This window comes from Neofelis nebulosa, chromosome 7 (assembly GCF_028018385.1).
Source record: "Neofelis nebulosa isolate mNeoNeb1 chromosome 7, mNeoNeb1.pri, whole genome shotgun sequence".
NCBI lineage: Eukaryota > Metazoa > Chordata > Mammalia > Carnivora > Felidae > Neofelis > Neofelis nebulosa.
In genome coordinates, this window is record NC_080788.1 from 4,552,684 (window position 1) to 4,569,462 (window position 16,779).

Here is a 16,779-nt window from a genome sequence, read left to right on the forward strand (position 1 = left end):
AGTTCTTGGTGTTGCCTCCAGGGAATGGCAAGGTGGGAGATGTTTGAGGAAAGGGGTGGAATGGAAAGGCTGGAATTGAAGAGGAGAAGAAAACATTGGATGAGGAGGAGGTCCCAGTCGCTGGGAACTGAGTTCTTAGTGGTGGCTCAGGGCAGGATTTGTCCATCGGCGATGTCCAGGCCTCTGGAGTTCTTCAGCACATGGAGGCAGGTGTGGGTTAGCGAAGCCTAGCCCCTGGAGCATAAGTCCTCAGCGTGTCTTGTTTTCCCCCAGGTGGGATGTCTGGAGAAGACAGGTCTCCACTGATGACCGGCAGAAGGAACTGGCACCCCCCCCCTCCCTGCGCAAACAGGTCTGGTCCCTGTTTCCTCTCAGGCCCTGACGGGCGGTCACTACCATCCAGTCCTTCCTCTCTGAGGCTTTCCTGGGGTAGCACTGGGAGGCTGTGGAGTTAGAGGGCAGCGAGCCTGAGCCGCAAGACCTCTTCCTATTCAGGCTGTTGTCCGCTGCTGGACACTGGTGCGGGGCCCACGTGGGCATGTGCTGTGGCCATGGGGAGATCATCCGCCTCGAAGGTGAGCATCTCCGGCTGAAACATTGGCCCTAGTCTGCCAGAGACTGCCCTGCCCGTCCAAGCCCTGTTCTACCAGTGGGCAGGGCATGTGAGAATGAAAACTGCAGGCCCCTAGCCGGAGGGGTAGGTCTCTGAAGATGGACGCTTGGACACCCAGGGAATGGGGCTCAGAGCCCCGGGGTCCTGGGAGATTTGGGTGCAGGATCACGGCACTGGGGTCACAGGACCTAACTGGCTCTGACTTGCACCCATCGGGTGATCCCTGCAGGCAGGAATGTAATCAGCCACAGGCTTCACACGTCTCTGTTCCTGCAAAGCCGTTGTATCTAAACGGGCAGTGCCTGCTGCTACACCCCCGCTCTCTGCTGTGACGTGTGCTGCGTAGACGTGGTGGCCTTGACCGTGGGCGAGGCAATGGACTCAGACCCACCCCCCCATCACCCCATGCGCAGCAACTGCTACACTTTACACTAGGTCTGCTCCGACTCCGGGGCCCATCCGGATCCCCTACAGATAGATGGCAGTCCTATTAGCTGGGTGAGTCTGGCCCAGCTACCCACGCACGATCCCAGCCCGCCTCCAGAGCTAACCGGTGTGCTCCTGCAGAATTGGTACTGTCTCTCCCCACCCAGGCCATGCTCGTCAAACTCAAGATCCACTTTACTCTGGCAGACCCAAAGCACCCAGAAGCAAACTAGCCTGCCAACTTGGTGAGGTTCTACTTCTCTGAAAGTCTCTTGGGACCATCCAGGAAGGCCCCAGCTCACAGATCCTAGGCACATCTATTTCCTTCAGCCTACCAACTTCCAAACCTAGGCACTGCCCTGGTCCTTGTTAACCCCCATACCCATTCGCCCAGTGGAACCTACCTATAGAGCCCTCTTTCTGTGCCCACAAATTCTGATTCTGGAGATGCTGAGACCCAACACTCAGCCCTATAAACTCTTCCACTTTCCAGGTCAAGCCCTCTTCACCTTCTCCTCCAAGCCCAGTCAAGAGACCCAGCCATCCAACCTGATGTGCCAAACTCAGGCCCAACTAGATCCCATCCCTTTCTCCAGCCTGGCCACTACTTTCTCTCTAGATCCAGGCAGCCTTTCCTCAGGGGAAGTGGGGGGGGGGGGGGGGGGGGGAGGTGTGTGTGTGCTTCGGGCCTTCGGATCTGAGTTGGAAGCCTCACATGATCCAGGAATCCTGGCTGTCACACCAGACCCTAACCCAACCCTATCCCTTCCTTCCTAGGTGTCAGTGGACCTGAACTTGACTGTGGATAGGTGTGACCTCAGGCCATCCTGAGTGGGCATGGCGGCTTCAGAAATGGTCATTAAACTATATTGCAAAGCTGGATTCGGGGTTCACTGCCCCTTCTATTCGGTGTCTATTTCTCTACCCGAAGCCTGCCGTAGGCTCCTCTCTTGGACCAGACTTAAATTGTCACCTCCAGCTAGCCTTCTGGCTTCCTGATGAGAAAGCAAGACACCATCAGAGGGGCCCAGATTTTGTAGGCAAGATGGAGCTGGGAGAGGGAGCGTCTTTGGTCTCCGAAGCGGGTCTCCCAGTGCAGTGCCTCCTTCCTGCTCTAGGACCCCCAGCCCTGTGGCACAGCCTTCTCTTCAGTCCCCTGCTTTCCTTCCACTGCGTGGGTGAGCATCGGTGACCGTGTCGGGAATGAGCGGAGTCCCTGGAGGCCCTTCCACCGAGACCCTGTGGTCGGGGGTGGGGGTGGTGAGGGAAGGCGTTGTGCGTCTCCCGGAAGGCTGTCCCATCCTCAGTCCAGCGGCCTCCACCCACCCCCGGAACAGTCCCTCTAAGGGACAGGAACCTCCCTTACCGGGAGGGGGAAGGAAGGCGGGGATTTCCGAGGGATTCGGGCGGGGCCAGACCCTGCGGCACCGCACCGCCCCCTCCGCGGACACGCCCTCCGCTCCGCAGGCGCCGGTGCCTTTAAGAGCCTCCCCGCGCGGCCCTGATTGATAAATCCGCGCGCTGCCTCCGCCCGCGCAGATTGCGGCCTCCGCGGAGCCGGGCCTGCGCTCGCCTCCTCGGTCCCAGCAGCACCCCGGCCGCGCGGCCTCCGCCCCCGCGAAGCGCTCTCCCCGGCAGCCCCATGTCGGCCGCCCCCGCCTACGGCGAAGACAAGGGCGGCTCCGCCGGCCCCGGGGAACCCGAGTACGGCCACGACCCCGCGAGCGGCGGCATCTTCTCCTCCGACTACAAGCGGTGAGGGAGCGCGCGGCGCGCCGGCACCATGGACAGCGGCCCGGCCGCGCGGCCCGGAAGCCCGCCCTGCCCCCTCCCGCCGCCGCCGCCGCCGCCGGGCCCCCGCCCCGCCCCCTCCCGCCGCGGCCCGACCCTCGCGGCCCTGTCCTCTCGCGCCGCGCGCCGCCCGAGGGCCCACCCGGGACCCGGGGAGGGGCTGGAGGCTGGCGGGGGATGGGCGCACCCTCCCGCCCCAGGCGTGCCCGCTGGGTGCGGGTTTGCATCACCGGTTCCCCGCCTTTTTCGCGCGGGGAGAGCGGGCTCCTGAGGACCGCGCGGGAGGGGGCAGAGGCCCTGAGGTCCAGCTTGGGGCCTCTCCGGGAAGGCCGGCCCGGGGTGTGCACCCAGAACCTCCACGGCCCGGCCCCTCGTGCAAGTCCACGTCCCTCATTCTGGCCCCACGCTAGCACCCCCAGGCCGCACCCCTGCTTCCCACTTTGCCCCTGTACTTCAACCCCACCTGGGCTTCCCACTCTTCCCCTCCACCTTTGCCTCATTCGTTGGTTCATTCGTTTATTTGTAAATCCTGAAACAAGCATTTTTCAGGGACTGCTGTGTCCATTCTCATCCCAGTCACTGTGAATACAGGCGTGAACCTGAACCCGTCCCCACCCTCTAGTTGCTCTAGGGGGTTGCCCCAGAGGGAGAAATCTGTGTTGGGGGGTGGACAGCCGGAGGGTGCGAAGAGCTGGTCTCGGGCCCTGGGGAACCGGGAGGGGGGGAGTGAGGAATGTTCCAGGCAGAGGAAAAGCTTTTAGGTTTTGTAGGTGCTAGTTCAGATGGCCAGAATCAAATCGCTGCGCCAGGCCTCCCGAGTGACCAGAAATGAGGGTGGGAAGGTGCCAAAGTGGCGAGGAGTTCTAAGCAGGGGATATCAGATTTGCATTTTAGAAGGATTCTAGGCTGGATTGTGGAGAGGAGATTGGAGGTGTGCTGGTTTAAGCAGGAGACAAGGCCTGGGGAGGGGGGGTTGAGTGTTGGGGGAGGGAGACATGATGGTGGGCTAGCCTATGGTGGGGGCAGAGGATCTGAGGGCTCTTGAGGGGATAGAAGTCACAGACTGATGATTAACTGGGGGGAGAAGATAAGAATAATACTCAGGTTACTATTTCTTGTAACTGGATAGATGGTGGTTGCTGTACAGTGTGATTGGAAATAAAGATGTTACAAGCAAATTCGGGAAAATAATGGTGAGGCCAACTTTTGACAGGCTGGGATTGTAAACCCTGAGGGATATTCAAGCCCAGGAGGTAGCTGGATTTTAGGATTTGGATTCCAGGAGAGGTTATTAACATATGTATGTTAATCAAAGCCACAGAAGGAAGTTAAGATAACCCAGGGAGAATATATAAAATGAGTTCAGGGGCGCCTGGGTGGCTCAGTGGGCTAAGTGTCAGACTTCAGCTCGGGTCATGATCTAGCTGTTGGTGGGTTCAAACCCACGTCGGCTCTGTGCTGACAGCTCAGAGCCTGGAGCCTGCTTTGGATTCTGTGTCTCCCTCTCTCTCTCTCTGCCCCTCTTCTGTGCACTCTCTCTCTCTCTTTCTCTCAAAAGTAAAGATTAAAAATTAATTAATTAATTAATTAATTAATTTAAAAAATGAGTTCAGACGGCACACGGGTATGAACCCTAAAGACACCTTAGGGATGACCAGAATGCAGGGGGAAGTGTTTCAAGGTTCCTGAGAAAAAGTAAACCAAAGGCTGGAGGGAAACAAAATGTTTCAAGAAGGAGGAAGCAATCAGCAATGTCCACTCAAACAAGGGAAGACGACCACTGATTTGACAAAGAGAAGGTCAACCCCTCCTTGCTCCAGGTCCCACCTCCTGTCCTGGGGGACAAGTCTGACAAAATCAGAAGAGGAGGAGCTAGATTATTTTTCCCCAACATTCTATCATGAACAGCTTAAAACATACAGAAAAGTTGAGTGTGTAACGTGAGGAATACGTACGCCCTCCACCTGGATCCAACTGATGTTGACGCTCTGCCGTATTTGCTTTTTCTAACATCGACCCATACAGATTTTTGGCTGAACCATGTAACTTGCAGACATCATGGCGGCCCCTCAGCCTTAAATTCTTTGTATTTTTTTTTAATTTTTTTTCTTTCTAATGCTTATTAATTTTTTGAGAGAGAGCACAAGAGAGACAGAGTGTGAGTGGGGGAGGGGCAGAGAGAGAGACACACACACAGAATCCATAGCAGGCTCCAGGCTCCGAGCTGTTTGCACAGAGCCCGACGCGGGGCTCGAACTTACCGACCACGAGATCACGACCTGAGCTGAAGTTGGTCGCTCAGCTGCCTGAGCCACCCAGGCGCCACCTCTTTTCTTTTTTTTTAAGTTTATTTATTTACTTTGAGAAAGAGAGTGGCTGGGGGAGGGGCAGAGAGAGGGGGAGAGAGAGAATCCCAAGCGGGCTCTGTGCCGTCAGCCCAATGCGGGCTCGATCCCACGAACGAGGATGAGATTGTGACCTGAGCCAAAATCAGGAGTCGGACGCCTCCCAGGCGCCCCAGCCCTGAGTTCTAATCAGCATCGAAAGCCAGATTGGAGTGAGTAGAGAAGCAAATAGGAGGTGAATAAATAAAACCCGGAAGATGGGAAATTTGCTTTCAAGAAGTGTGTACAGGGGAGAGAGAGAAAGAGTTGCTGGAGGAGAGAATTAGTTCAAGAAGGTTTGTGTATTTTACTTGTGTTGTTAAGTGTCTTCACTGTGAGGGTGGGAGGGGCTGGAGCAAGGCTAACTGCTGATGGGAAGGAGCCAGCAGCCCGGAGAGGGCGAGGCTGAAGGGAGCTACGGGGGGCCTGGGCCGCTGGGTGATGGGAGCACCGCCTGGCTTGGAGGAGGATCACTCTGCCCAGGCGGAGGGGGGCAGGAGGAGAGGAGACAGAGATGCCTGGAGCCGCAGGGGATGTTATCTAAGGCCTCTCGTTTTCTGTGAGAAGCAAGTGGTAAGGTACGAGCCGGGCCGTGGGTGGGGATTTGAGGCGCGTCAAGGGGGTCTGAAGCCACCTGCTCCTGGCAGGGGAGGGGCCGTACGGACGGAAGGCCAAGGGTGTGAGTGAGAGGGCAGCTGCAGGGATGGAGCTGGGGGGCCTGGGCCAGGGAGGGGGTAAGCAGAGGGAAGACAAAGCTGATAGGAAGGCAGGAGTCCGGGACTGGCTCTGGCTTCGGTCCGAGTGGGGAGCAGGTGTTCAGGATTTCTGAGGAAGAGCGGTTCTGGGGAGGCAGAGGTCCAGATGCGGCCGGAGAGTGGAGGTGAGGAGTGGGTCCCTCACCCCTGTCTGGATCAGCTCCCCTGACCACGGCCCCCCCGCCCCCTGGTGGGAGATTGGGGTGGCTTAGTCCGTCTCGCTGCCTTCCTCCCCCTCTCAAGTCCTCCTCTCTGAGCAGTGAACGGGAAACCGGAGCCTCCCCGCCTGCCAGTGTCCGGTTACTGAGTCTGGGAGGCGGGCCGTCTGGTAACAGGGACAGGCGTCCCCAGCTCCCTGGTCAGCTGGGTCTCGTCTCGGAGCAGGACCTGGTGCCCGATGCAGCGATTCCTGCAGCTCCCGGGGGCCGTGGTGAGGCCGGGGGGCCGGGGGGCCTGCGGAGCTGACCGGGAGGCTGCCAGCCCTGTGCTGGGCCCCGAAGGCGGCCCCCCACCCTGGTACCAGGCCTTGCAGCCTGAGGAGCTTCGGTGGCTGCAGGCCCCAGAGGAAGACACGGCCCCAGAAGCGCCTCTGGAAGGGTCTTGCCCGGAACCTGGCCGGAGCGAGAGCCAGAGCCAGAGCCAGAGCCAGAGCCAGAGCCAGCCCCAGCCGCTAAGGTACAGAGGAACTCCCAGCGACCCTCACCCCGACGCCCGGAAGGCCAGAGGCCAGGCTGAGTCCTTCGGGTCCCACCTGCTCCGGAGGAGGACCGGGCCGGCGTTGGGGTCCAGGCTGGAGGGGGTGGCGGGGGCACCGGGTGGGGGCTGAGGGTACGAGGGGGGCGGACTTCACTTAAGGGAGCTGCGGGCTCTCTGGGGAGGAGGATAATGAAACGTTTGAGGGTCCAGGGCCACCTTGACTTTGCCCGAGGTCCTGGCTCCAGCGGGCTCTGAGTGGGGTTTGGAGAACCGGCTAAGGCACAGGGCTTGGCCGGCCTCCCCCGTCGAGTGGGCTGGGACCCGACTCGTGTGGTGAGGAGAGGGACGTGGTGTCGGGGGAGGTGGGCCTGTCTGGCCTCCGTGCCATGTTCTCCCCCCTGACTGGCTCTGGCCACCCTCCCCGCCCCCCCAGAGTCCCTCAGGCCAGGCCGGGGGGTCAGGTGGGAGCGATTGCGGTGTAAGGGGATCTGACCGCGGGAGGCTAAGGTTTCGGGGCTTTAAAACATTGCCCTGTATCTCCCGCTTCCTCTTCCTCTTGGGCACACAAGCTGGTGGAGACACGGGACCCGGGGCGGTCACATCCCAGGCAGAGCTACTCCTTTAACGGGCATTTGACAATCCAGCCTGGGCTGTACGTGCTGCGTACCCACAGTCCCTCCACCCCTGGTCCCCCTCTGCCCGGGGCCCTGGGGTGTATGCGCTAGGCTGGGAGGGTGGGCGTAGCATGGGCGCCCCCGTGCAGGCCCCGGGGTGTGTGCGTTTGACACAGGCCTGTGGCATTTCTGGGAGCGGTGAGGACGCCCAGCTGTGAGCAAGTCTGCTTTAGAGAACACCCGGAGTCAAATAGGACCGGGCAGACTCCCGCCGCTCCCCGTGAGGTCACCCCAGGCTGACCCCAGGCTGATCCCTCAGAAGGAGGTCGGAGGATCCACGGGGCTGCCTATGCATTGGATCCTAGCAGCCTACACTCGCCCTCCAGAATCTTAAATAGGAGTCCCCTGGACACTGGGGAATGAGACCGAGTGACAGCTCTGTCCAGAGGGTGTATGTGTACGTGGTGTGTGTTGGGGGGGGGGGGTGCTCGTGCAGGGTGTGCGGGGTGCGTTGTGTGGGATGTACACGTCTAGATGAAGGCGTGGGGGGCTGTGGAGAGGACTTGTTGGCGATGTGTGTGTGTTTGCGGGTGTCTGTAGGGATGTGTAGTTGAGGTGTGTGTTGATGGCTGTGTGGGTTTATGTGGACAGTGTCTGAATGTATGGTGTATGTGTCTGTGTGTGTTTCTCTGGAGGTCGTGGGCGTGTGTCTGCAGGGGCTTTTCTGTGGGTGTGTGTGGGTTTACGTACAAATCCTATGTGCCTGGGAGGTGCAGGCGTGTCTGGGGGTGTGTGGGGGTGTCTGTGGGGGTGCAGGTGTCCCTGTGGGGGTGTGGGGGTGTCTGCGGGGGAGATACGGGAGCGTGTGGATGGTGCTGGCGTTTGGTGGGGATGTTGGGGTGTGTCGGTGTCCCCGGGTGTGAGTTGACTGTGAGGTGTGTGCGTAGGGGCACCTGGCAGTGGTGCGTGTCGTAGCCCGGGGGTGGTGGCGCCTGGCTTTCATTCTTCCTGCAGCCCCAGTGCCGCCCAGGCCCGGCTGACCGGTCTGTACCTCTTTCCGTAGACAGTTCCCCCCGCCCACCCCGCCCTGTCCTGAGCTCCGCCCCTTAGGAACTGGCCACCGGGTGGGTGTTGGGCAGAGTGACGGGGCCCCCGGCTCGGCCGTGGGAAAGTATCCTCTGATTTTGCGGGCATCTCCCAAGTGATCAGCATGACTGGGGCTGGACATCTTCTGCCCTCATCTAACAGCTAGCACGTCCGCTGTGTTCCAGAAGGCCTCATCTTTCTGCTTTGCTTTCCATCAAAAAATCTGTTCGGGCAGGACGCTTTCTAAACCCTTGGAACCTCCGTTTCTTAGCAGCCCTTCCGTCCCTTCTGAGTGTGTGTTAGGCACTCAGGCATCTGCAAAATGCAGCCCTAGGAATAGGCGTGTGCCGTTCCGCGTTCTCCTCCTCTTAGCCTCTGCCGCTTACTCGTCTCTCCACGTCAGCCACACAGTCACGTTTGCCTCTGTGACTCTCTGTCACGCTCTTCCCTGCTGACACTGCTCCTTCCGATTTCTGGCCGTCTGTTGTTTCTAAATGTTTCGCTGCCTTTTTCTTTTTCTTTTTTTTTTTTTAATTTTTTAACGTTGATTCATTTTTGAGAGACAGAGAGAGACAGAGTATGAGTGGGGGAGGGGCGGAGAGAGAGGGAGACACAGAATCCGAAGCGGGCTCCAGGCTGCAAGCCGTCAGCACAGAGCCCGACGTGGGGCTCGAACCCACAAACCGTGAGATCATGACCTGAGCCAAATTTGGGCGCTTAACCGACAGAGCCCCCCGGGCGCCCCTAAACGTTTCACTGCTTTTCGATTTCTACTGCCAGTGATACCTTTCTAGACTGGGTTCTCCTACCTGGGCCAAAAGTTGTGGGTTATCCGAGTATCATCTGGGAAATGGGAGAACCGTGCGGGACTGCACACACAGCTGCTCACCACATTTTGGAACTGTCTTGGCAACACATGAGTGTATCCCTTGTCCCACAGCTCTCTGGGCTGCGGATAGACACATTTTTCCATGGGCTCATTCACAGTTCTCTGTTCACTTCTTTGACCACCAGCCCCTGCACCTCTGAGTATGGTTGGGCAGGCTGTTCATTGCACAAGGGCACCCGGCCGAGGCATAGCAGACTATACTCCGCTCATTGACTGGGGAGCAACAGCTCAGGGCTGTGTCCACCTGGAGGGACAAGCAGATGGTTGGATGTGCTTGCAGCAGCCCTGAGAGCGAATGCTAGAAACAGGTCTTAAATCGATAGCAGTACTTAATTTTGAATGTTGAACTTGTATTTGCCACATCCCAAATAATGTCCTCTCTGTTGCTGTCATAGGCTGGATTGTGTCCCCTTCAAATTCCTAACCCCCACTGCTTCAGAATGTGACTATTTTGAGTAGGGGTCTTTAAAGCGGTGGTTATGTTAAAATGAAGTCATTAGGGTGGGCCCCAATCCTAATCCAATCTGGTGTCCTTGTAAGAAGAGGAAATTCGGACACGGGGACACCCAGAGGGGAGACCATGTGAAGATACAGGAAGCTAGGGGTGCCCGGGTGGCTCAGTCGGTTGAGCGTCTGACTTCAGCTCCCGTCATGATCTCATGGTCTGTGAGTTCGAGCCCCGGGTCGGGCTCTGTGCTGACAGCTCAGGGCCTGCAACCTGCTTTAGGTTCTGTGTCTCCCCTTCTCCTTGCCCCTCCCCTGCTGGTGCTCTGTCTCTGTCTCTCTCTCAAAAATGAATAAGCATTTAAAAAAATTTTAAGATACAGGAAGACAGTCATCTGTGAGGCCAGGAGAGAGGCCTCGGAAGAAACCATGCCTCCTGACACCGCCTCAGACTTCTAGTCTCCAAAATTGTGCGAAAATAATATAGGTCGTTTAAGCCTTCCAGTCTGTGGTACTTTGTTACGGTAGCTCTAGGGAACAAATACAGTCGCCTTATTTGCTTTCATTTTTATTTTATTTTATTTTATTTTATTTTTTTGTTTTATATACCAAAGTTAAAATAAAATTGAACCCAGCCATCTGGTTACTGATAACTTTATGACCTTGAATGTAAAAATTTCCCCTTTATAACTTACATATTTAAAAATAATGTCACTAAACGTTATTTGTTTGTGCTTGGGTGCTTGGGGGCTCAGTTGGTTAAGCGTCTGACTTCAGCTTAGGTCATGATCTCACAGTTTGTGGGTTCGAGCCCCGCGTCGGGCTGTGTGCTGACAGCTGGGAGCCTGGAGCCTGCTTCGGATTCTGAGTCTCCCTTTCTCTGCTCCTCCCCCACTCGTGCTCTCTCTCTCTCTCTCAAAAATAAATAAACATTAAAAAAAATAACAGGTGCAGGGTTTATTTAGGTGTGAGATGCATGTGCAAGTTAAAATCTTTGCTGCTTGTTTGTCCCAGCGGTGTTTATTTACAGGAAAAAATGGTTCTTCCTTCCATTGGTGAGTTCTTGTTCCTAATGTATCCATTTAGATCCATTTATGAACTTGTCCCATATGACCTTTGACTTTCTATCTTTTATCCTGGTACCACGGGGCTTTTGGTCACTGTCATGTTGTTTTGTATTTTGAATTTCAGGAGGGTGTGTTGTCTGTCACTGTGGCCTTGTTCTCTTCTTTCCCCAAACTATTCTTTGGGGTTTTTGCTGCCATTTGAGGAGGTTTGACCAAGTGCCTTCACTGAAATTTCAATGGACATTGCATGAAATTTGTGTATCGGCCTGAGGATTACCTGTATTCCCTTCAGCCACGTGCAAGGGGACATTTGTTCAGATCTTCATTTATTTCTCCCATTAGGGTTTTTTCACTTCCTGTAATCACTGTTGAATGTTAAGTGACGGGTCTGGCTTTTGCTGGGAGACCATCTCACCAGATTCTGGAGTGACCGGGACCCGTCCAGTCCAGTCCTGGAGTTGGGGCCTGGGAACACACTCGTGGGGCAAGGGCAAGGGCATCCTGCTGTTGTTCTGACACCGCCTCCTTTGCACTGGCTCCAGATCCTTCCCATCTACCCAACCGGCCATTCTCTGGGCGGAGTCCACACCTTTCCCACCCCGAACCCTTCCTTGTCTTCTGGCTCTGGGTCACTGGCTGTATGGGTGTCCTAGGGCCCTGCTGTAGCAAAGTACTGCCAAGTGCATGGTTTAGAACAGCAAAACTTTACGGTCTCACAGATCTGGAGGCCGGAAGTCCGAAATCAAGGTGCCTGCAGGGCCGTGCTCCCTCTGAAACCTGTAGGAGGATCCTTCCTCGCCCCTTGCTAGCTTCTGGTAGTTTCCTGGCAATCTTTCATGGATCACTCCAATGCTCCGTCTTCACATGGCATTCTCCCTGCGTCTCTATCCCTTCACGTGGTTGTCTTCTTCTTTTTTTTTTTTTAAGTTTATTTATTTTTGAGACAGAGAGAGACAGAGCATGAACGGGGGAGGGGCAGAGAGAGAGGGAGACACAGAATCGGAAGCAGGCTCCAGGCTCGGAGCCGTCAGCCCAGAGCCCCACGCGGGGCTCGAACTCACGGACCGCGAGATCGTGACCTGAGCCGAAGTCGGACGCTTAACCGACTGAGCCACCCAGGCGCCCCACGTGGCTGTCTTCTTACCAGAACACCCGAGGGACAGGATTAGGGGCCCTCCCTACCCCGGTGTGACGTCATCCTAACAAATTACAACTGCAGCGACCCTATTTCCAAATCGGGTCACATTCTGGAGTCCTAGGGGTTAGGGCTTCGATATATCTTTTTTGAGGAGGACCCAGTTCAACCCATACCACGGGCAGGCCCGCGTTTCTCCTGACCCCAAGTCCCCTGCCCGTGTCCCTTCCTTCTGCCTGGATCCTCCCGGAGGATACCCCCAGCCCCACCCTCGTACCCTCCGCTGACCCCCTGTGCCTGCCCCACCCCCAGGCATGATGACCTGAAGGAGATGCTGGACACCAACAAAGATTCCCTCAAGCTGGAGGCCATGAAGACCATCGTGGCTGTGAGTGGGGGAAGGGGCCGCCCCGGTCCGCGGGAGGGGTCGAAGAGCAGCCCTTCTGGGCTCCCGGTGGACCTTCTCCTAATAAGTGTGGGCCTCCTCCCTTCTCCCCCTACTGCGGCCCTCCCCCCCCCCCCCCCCCCCCCCAGATGATCGCCAGGGGAAAGAACGCCTCCGACCTGTTTCCGGCCGTGGTGAAGAACGTGGCCTGTAAGAACATAGAGGTAGGCAGCGCGGGGCGAGGGGGCTCGCGCGCCCGCCCCCACCGGGAGTAAGCGCCAGCCGGTCGGGGTGAGGAAAGGCACCATGCGGCCCCCCGGGGGCCCGACTTGCTCGGGATGCCCTCGGCTCAGGAGAAGACCCTGTTCCTGCGTCCCCCAAGCAGACGTAGATCCGAGCCAAGGACCCCGGGGCGCACTCGGGACCACAGCCGGCCAGGCGGTGACGTCTCATTGGGTGGGTGGGGGCGCCAGTCCTGCTGAGAAGCCCTTCTGCTCCCAGGTGAAGAAGCTGGTCTACGTGTACCTGGTGCGCTACGCGGAAGAACAACAAGATCTGGCCCTGCTGTCTATCTCCACCTTCCAGCGCGGCCTGAAGGTCAGTTCGCGCCCCGGGCCGGGTCTCGCGGGCGCCACGTTGGAGGGGCAGCCCAGGGAGAGGCCTGTGCGTGGGGGACGGTCTTGGAGGCCCTTTCCTGTCCGCCTAGACTTGGGAGGGTCAGAGTCAGACAAGAGGACCGGTGCTGCTGTGGTGTTAAGTGTTGGGGGGGGGGTGGGGTCCAAGCCAATGGCCGGGAAGGAACTCTTGAGATGTCTTTGGTGCAAAAAGGTGATTTTATGAACGCACGGGGACAGGACTCGTGGGCAGAAAGAGCTGCACTGGGGCTGTGAGGAGACACTGGTTACATACTAGGAAGTTGGGGGGGGCGGGTGTTAAGGAAAGAGGGAGGTTTCCAAGCGGACTTTCCTATGCTAAAGAGGACTCTTCAGATACTGGAGGCCTTGCTCTTGTTGAGCTGAAGTTATTTTTCCCTCTAGCAAAGCATTCACATTAAGACAGAAGGGAGTTCCCGCAGGAATGTTCTACTCTGCCTGCCTCGGGTATTTGTCAGTGGGCTGCAGGTTGTAAAGAAATTTAATTTTATTGGGGCTCCTGGGTGGCAAGCATCTGACGTCGGTTCGGGGCATGACCTCACAGTTCCGGGACTTCGAGTCCCGCATCGGGTGAACACGAGCCCCACTTTGGGTAGAAACAGAGCCCTGCTTCTCTCTCTTTCTCTCTCAAAAAAGATTTAATTTAATTTTAATCTACATTTTCTTCTTGTCTTTGTTTCCCCCATCACCATGGAGGGGAGGGTGATGTTAGGGCTCCAGGAAATTGAGTCTATAGGATTCTGGAGACTGCCCTTTTTTCTTACAAATCATTAAGACAGTTTCAGACTGATGGAGACCCACGTCCCGCGGGACCGTGATCGCCATCAGTTAGCTATTTGTTTTTCCCTTTCCTGTGTCCTCGGGCAGCCAGGAGTGTCTGAGGAGTGTCACACGTGTCCCACCCGGTGGGGAGGGGGGATGGCTAGCTCTAGCTCGTGCTTTGCTCTCAGCTTGCCTTTGGCTCCCTCATTAGTGGGACCCCCAGAGGGTGGAGGCCAGCTCAGAAGGGGCTTGAGAGATGAGGTGGCTGCCCAGAGACCGTGTCTCTCCTCCTCTGAGGAGCCTGTGATAATGGCCGCCTCAAACATAAACCACTTGCGTCCCTGAGAGCAGAGAGCCCTGGGTCTCGCCCCCGTTGGTGTGAAGGAATCGTGGTCCACAACCGGGCAGAAGTCGACATCCTTCAGACAGGCTTCTGGGCAGGGGACAGCTGGCCTGGGTTCCTCACCTCCGTGTGTCACAGCCTTGGCACTAGGAGGTTCATCAAGTCCGGGTTTCTGTGGAGAACGATGACTTTGGAACTCGGGGAGGACAAAAGGGTTTACTGAAAACAAATGAGTTCCGTGGAGAGGAAGACATCAAGATTCACCCTGCGGGAGAGGTTGGGTTCGAAGGTCAGCGCAGACGCCATAACACCCGGCTGCCCGTTCTCAGTGAGTTCAGTACAGCGGATTATTCCTCTAGAGTTGAAACAGGTGATGAGTCTTCCGTTTGGCACCGGAAGTAGCTGACTTGTGTGAGATGCCCCAGTGTCTGCAGAACACCCACTTTGAAAGACTGTTGTCCGTCTGTTGTACTGAAAGGCTTTTTGGAGCATGTCGAAATTGAAATCACTTAAGGGAAGGGGCAGGAAGATTTAAGTCCTTTAAATCTTTTTTTTTTTTTTAAGTTTATAGATTTCTTTTGAGAGAGACAGAGACAGTGTGAGTGGGGGAGGGGCAGAGAAAGAGGGAGAGACAGAATCCGAAGCAGGCTCTGCCCTGTCAGCACAGAGCCTGATGTGGGGCTCGAACTCACCAAATTGTGAGATCATGACCTGAGCCGAAACCGAGATTGGATGCTTAACCGACTGAGCCACCCGGGCGCCCCTCAAGTCCTTTAGAATAGAGTGGGGGCTGAATCCCTTCTCACTATTTCAGCTGAATATCCTCACCTTTTGTTTTGCATATTAAACGTATGCTTGATGGTCTCCACTGTGTGCCCTTCTGGTCTGTATATATGTCAAGGATACAGAAGACAGTATCACTGCCAGATGTCAGATGTCAACCACTAACTCCCCTCCCTAGACTTTCCACGTATTTGGTTCACATTCCTGTGAGAGTGTCTCTGAAAGGTCCAGCTCAGCTTTTCATGTCCAGCTGGTTCTGTGGGTTGCTGAGCAGGGGGGAGGATTGACTGCCCCCCTGGGTCACTGTGCTGTGGCGAGCAGGAGAGGCCGACAGGGTCTGCTTCTCTGAGGTGGGGTAGGAAGCGCAGGCACTTGAATATACCCGTCATTCATTCGGCAATACCGGGGTCTCTTTAGACCACACGTGGTGCTATGTTAACTTTTAAAGTCAAAACCACGGGATCAATCCATTGATCTGTCTAGATTGGCAAGTAATCTTTTGGTTTGAATCAGGGTTAAATCATTTTGGAAGAACCATTCTGGAATTAAAAAAAAAATTTTTTTAATGTTTATTTATTTTGAGACAGAGAGAGACAGAGCATGAGCAAGGGAGGGGTAGAGAGAGAGGGAGACACAGAATCTGAAACAGGCTGCAGGCTCTGAGCTGTCAGCACAGAGCCTGATGTGGGGCTCGAACCCACAAACTATGAGATCATGACCTGAGCTGAAGTCGGACGCTCAACCAACTGAGCCACTCAGGCGCCCCCCATTCTGGAATTTTTGGCACAGGCTTTACATTTAGCTGTAGTTTCTACAGTCTGCCCCTGAATTTCCCCTTTGAGAAAACCAGAGGGGCACCTGGGTGGCTCAGCCCATTAAGTGTCCGACTTCGGCTCAGGTCATGATCTCATGGTCCGTGGGTTCAAGCCCCACGTTGGGCTCTGTGGTGACAGCTTGGAGCCTGGAGCCTGCTTCGGATTTTGTGTCTCCCTCTCTTTCTGTTCCTCCCCTGCTCGTGCTCTGTTCCTCCTCTGCTTGTGCCCACTGAGCCCATTCAATGAAATGATTTTTCTAGAACAGTGGTCAGCAAACTTTTTCTGTATCCTGCCAGAGAGTAATGTAGACTTTTTAGGGCCATACAGCATCAATCTTGCAACACTCAACTTTGCCCTTGAAGTGTGTAAGAAGCCATAAATGAGTGGGCATGGCCAGCTTCCAATGAGTCTTTATTTATAAAAAAGGCAGAAGACAGATTTGGCCTGAGGGCTGTAGTATGCCAACCTTTGCTCTAGAACATGACCCTCTGACAGATCATCTCCAGTGATAGAGACGTCACTCCTTCATAAGGCAACTCGCCCCATTTTTAGACACTACAACTTTTTTTTAAGCATTATATCGTGTCAAAACCTCCAGAGCTATAATTTTTTTTAATTTATTTCAGACTCACAAAAGACACAAAGAATAATAAAGTGAATATCTGTATACCCAGCATAAGAAACAAAACATTTATCAACAGCCAAAGCCCCCTATGTATCTTCTGTTTATGATTCATGTGTATGTATTTATTCTTTCACGGCTTATTTACACATTTGTAAATAATATACAATATTGTTTTGTAAATGGTATCATATGATATATGTGTTCCTCTAAAACTCATTTTCTTTCTGTTGTTGTTAATGATTTTGGGCTCTCCTGCACATTAGAACCATTCATTTCCATCCAGTTTTCTCCCTTCTTTTTATCAAGCCAGCCTGAGACTGTTTTCTTAGCAGCTCACTAATGTAGTTGGCTCAATTCAGACAAACCTCCAGTGAGCAGTCAGATAATCTAGGTCTCCCTACATCCTGTCTTTATGCAGTTGGTCCCTGGAATCCCTTATGAAGCCCTATTATATTTCATTTTATTGGCTTAGCATAACATCCAATTCGGGGCGATTCTAAATCTTAATTTTGT

General features: G+C 55.3%; 1 protein-coding gene and 1 long non-coding RNA gene across 7 annotated transcripts in view; both read left to right on the forward strand.

Annotated features, from left to right (window-relative positions):
- Positions 1-1,921, forward strand: part of LOC131515968 (uncharacterized) — a 34,199-nt gene extending 32,278 nt beyond the window's left edge. For all 5 annotated transcript variants that reach the window (XR_009263774.1, XR_009263772.1, XR_009263777.1 and 2 more), the window contains 2 exons: positions 274-352; positions 1,817-1,921. This is a non-coding gene — a long non-coding RNA (uncharacterized LOC131515968). The remainder of the gene's footprint in view (positions 1-273; positions 353-1,816) is intronic.
- A 569-nt stretch (positions 1,922-2,490) lies between these two features.
- AP3B2 (adaptor related protein complex 3 subunit beta 2) overlaps positions 2,491-16,779 on the forward strand; it is a 33,905-nt gene continuing 19,616 nt past the window's right edge. The window contains exons 1-4 of one of the 2 annotated variants that reach the window (XM_058736444.1): positions 2,491-2,794; positions 12,213-12,288; positions 12,435-12,509; positions 12,787-12,882. In XM_058736444.1, coding sequence (XP_058592427.1) covers positions 2,682-2,794; positions 12,213-12,288; positions 12,435-12,509; positions 12,787-12,882 — 360 coding nt within the window. In that variant the 5' untranslated portion in view covers positions 2,491-2,681. Of the gene's footprint in view, positions 2,795-5,640; positions 5,793-12,212; positions 12,289-12,434; positions 12,510-12,786; positions 12,883-16,779 lie in introns of those variants that run through there. The other variant, XM_058736443.1, reaches the window with a different exon arrangement.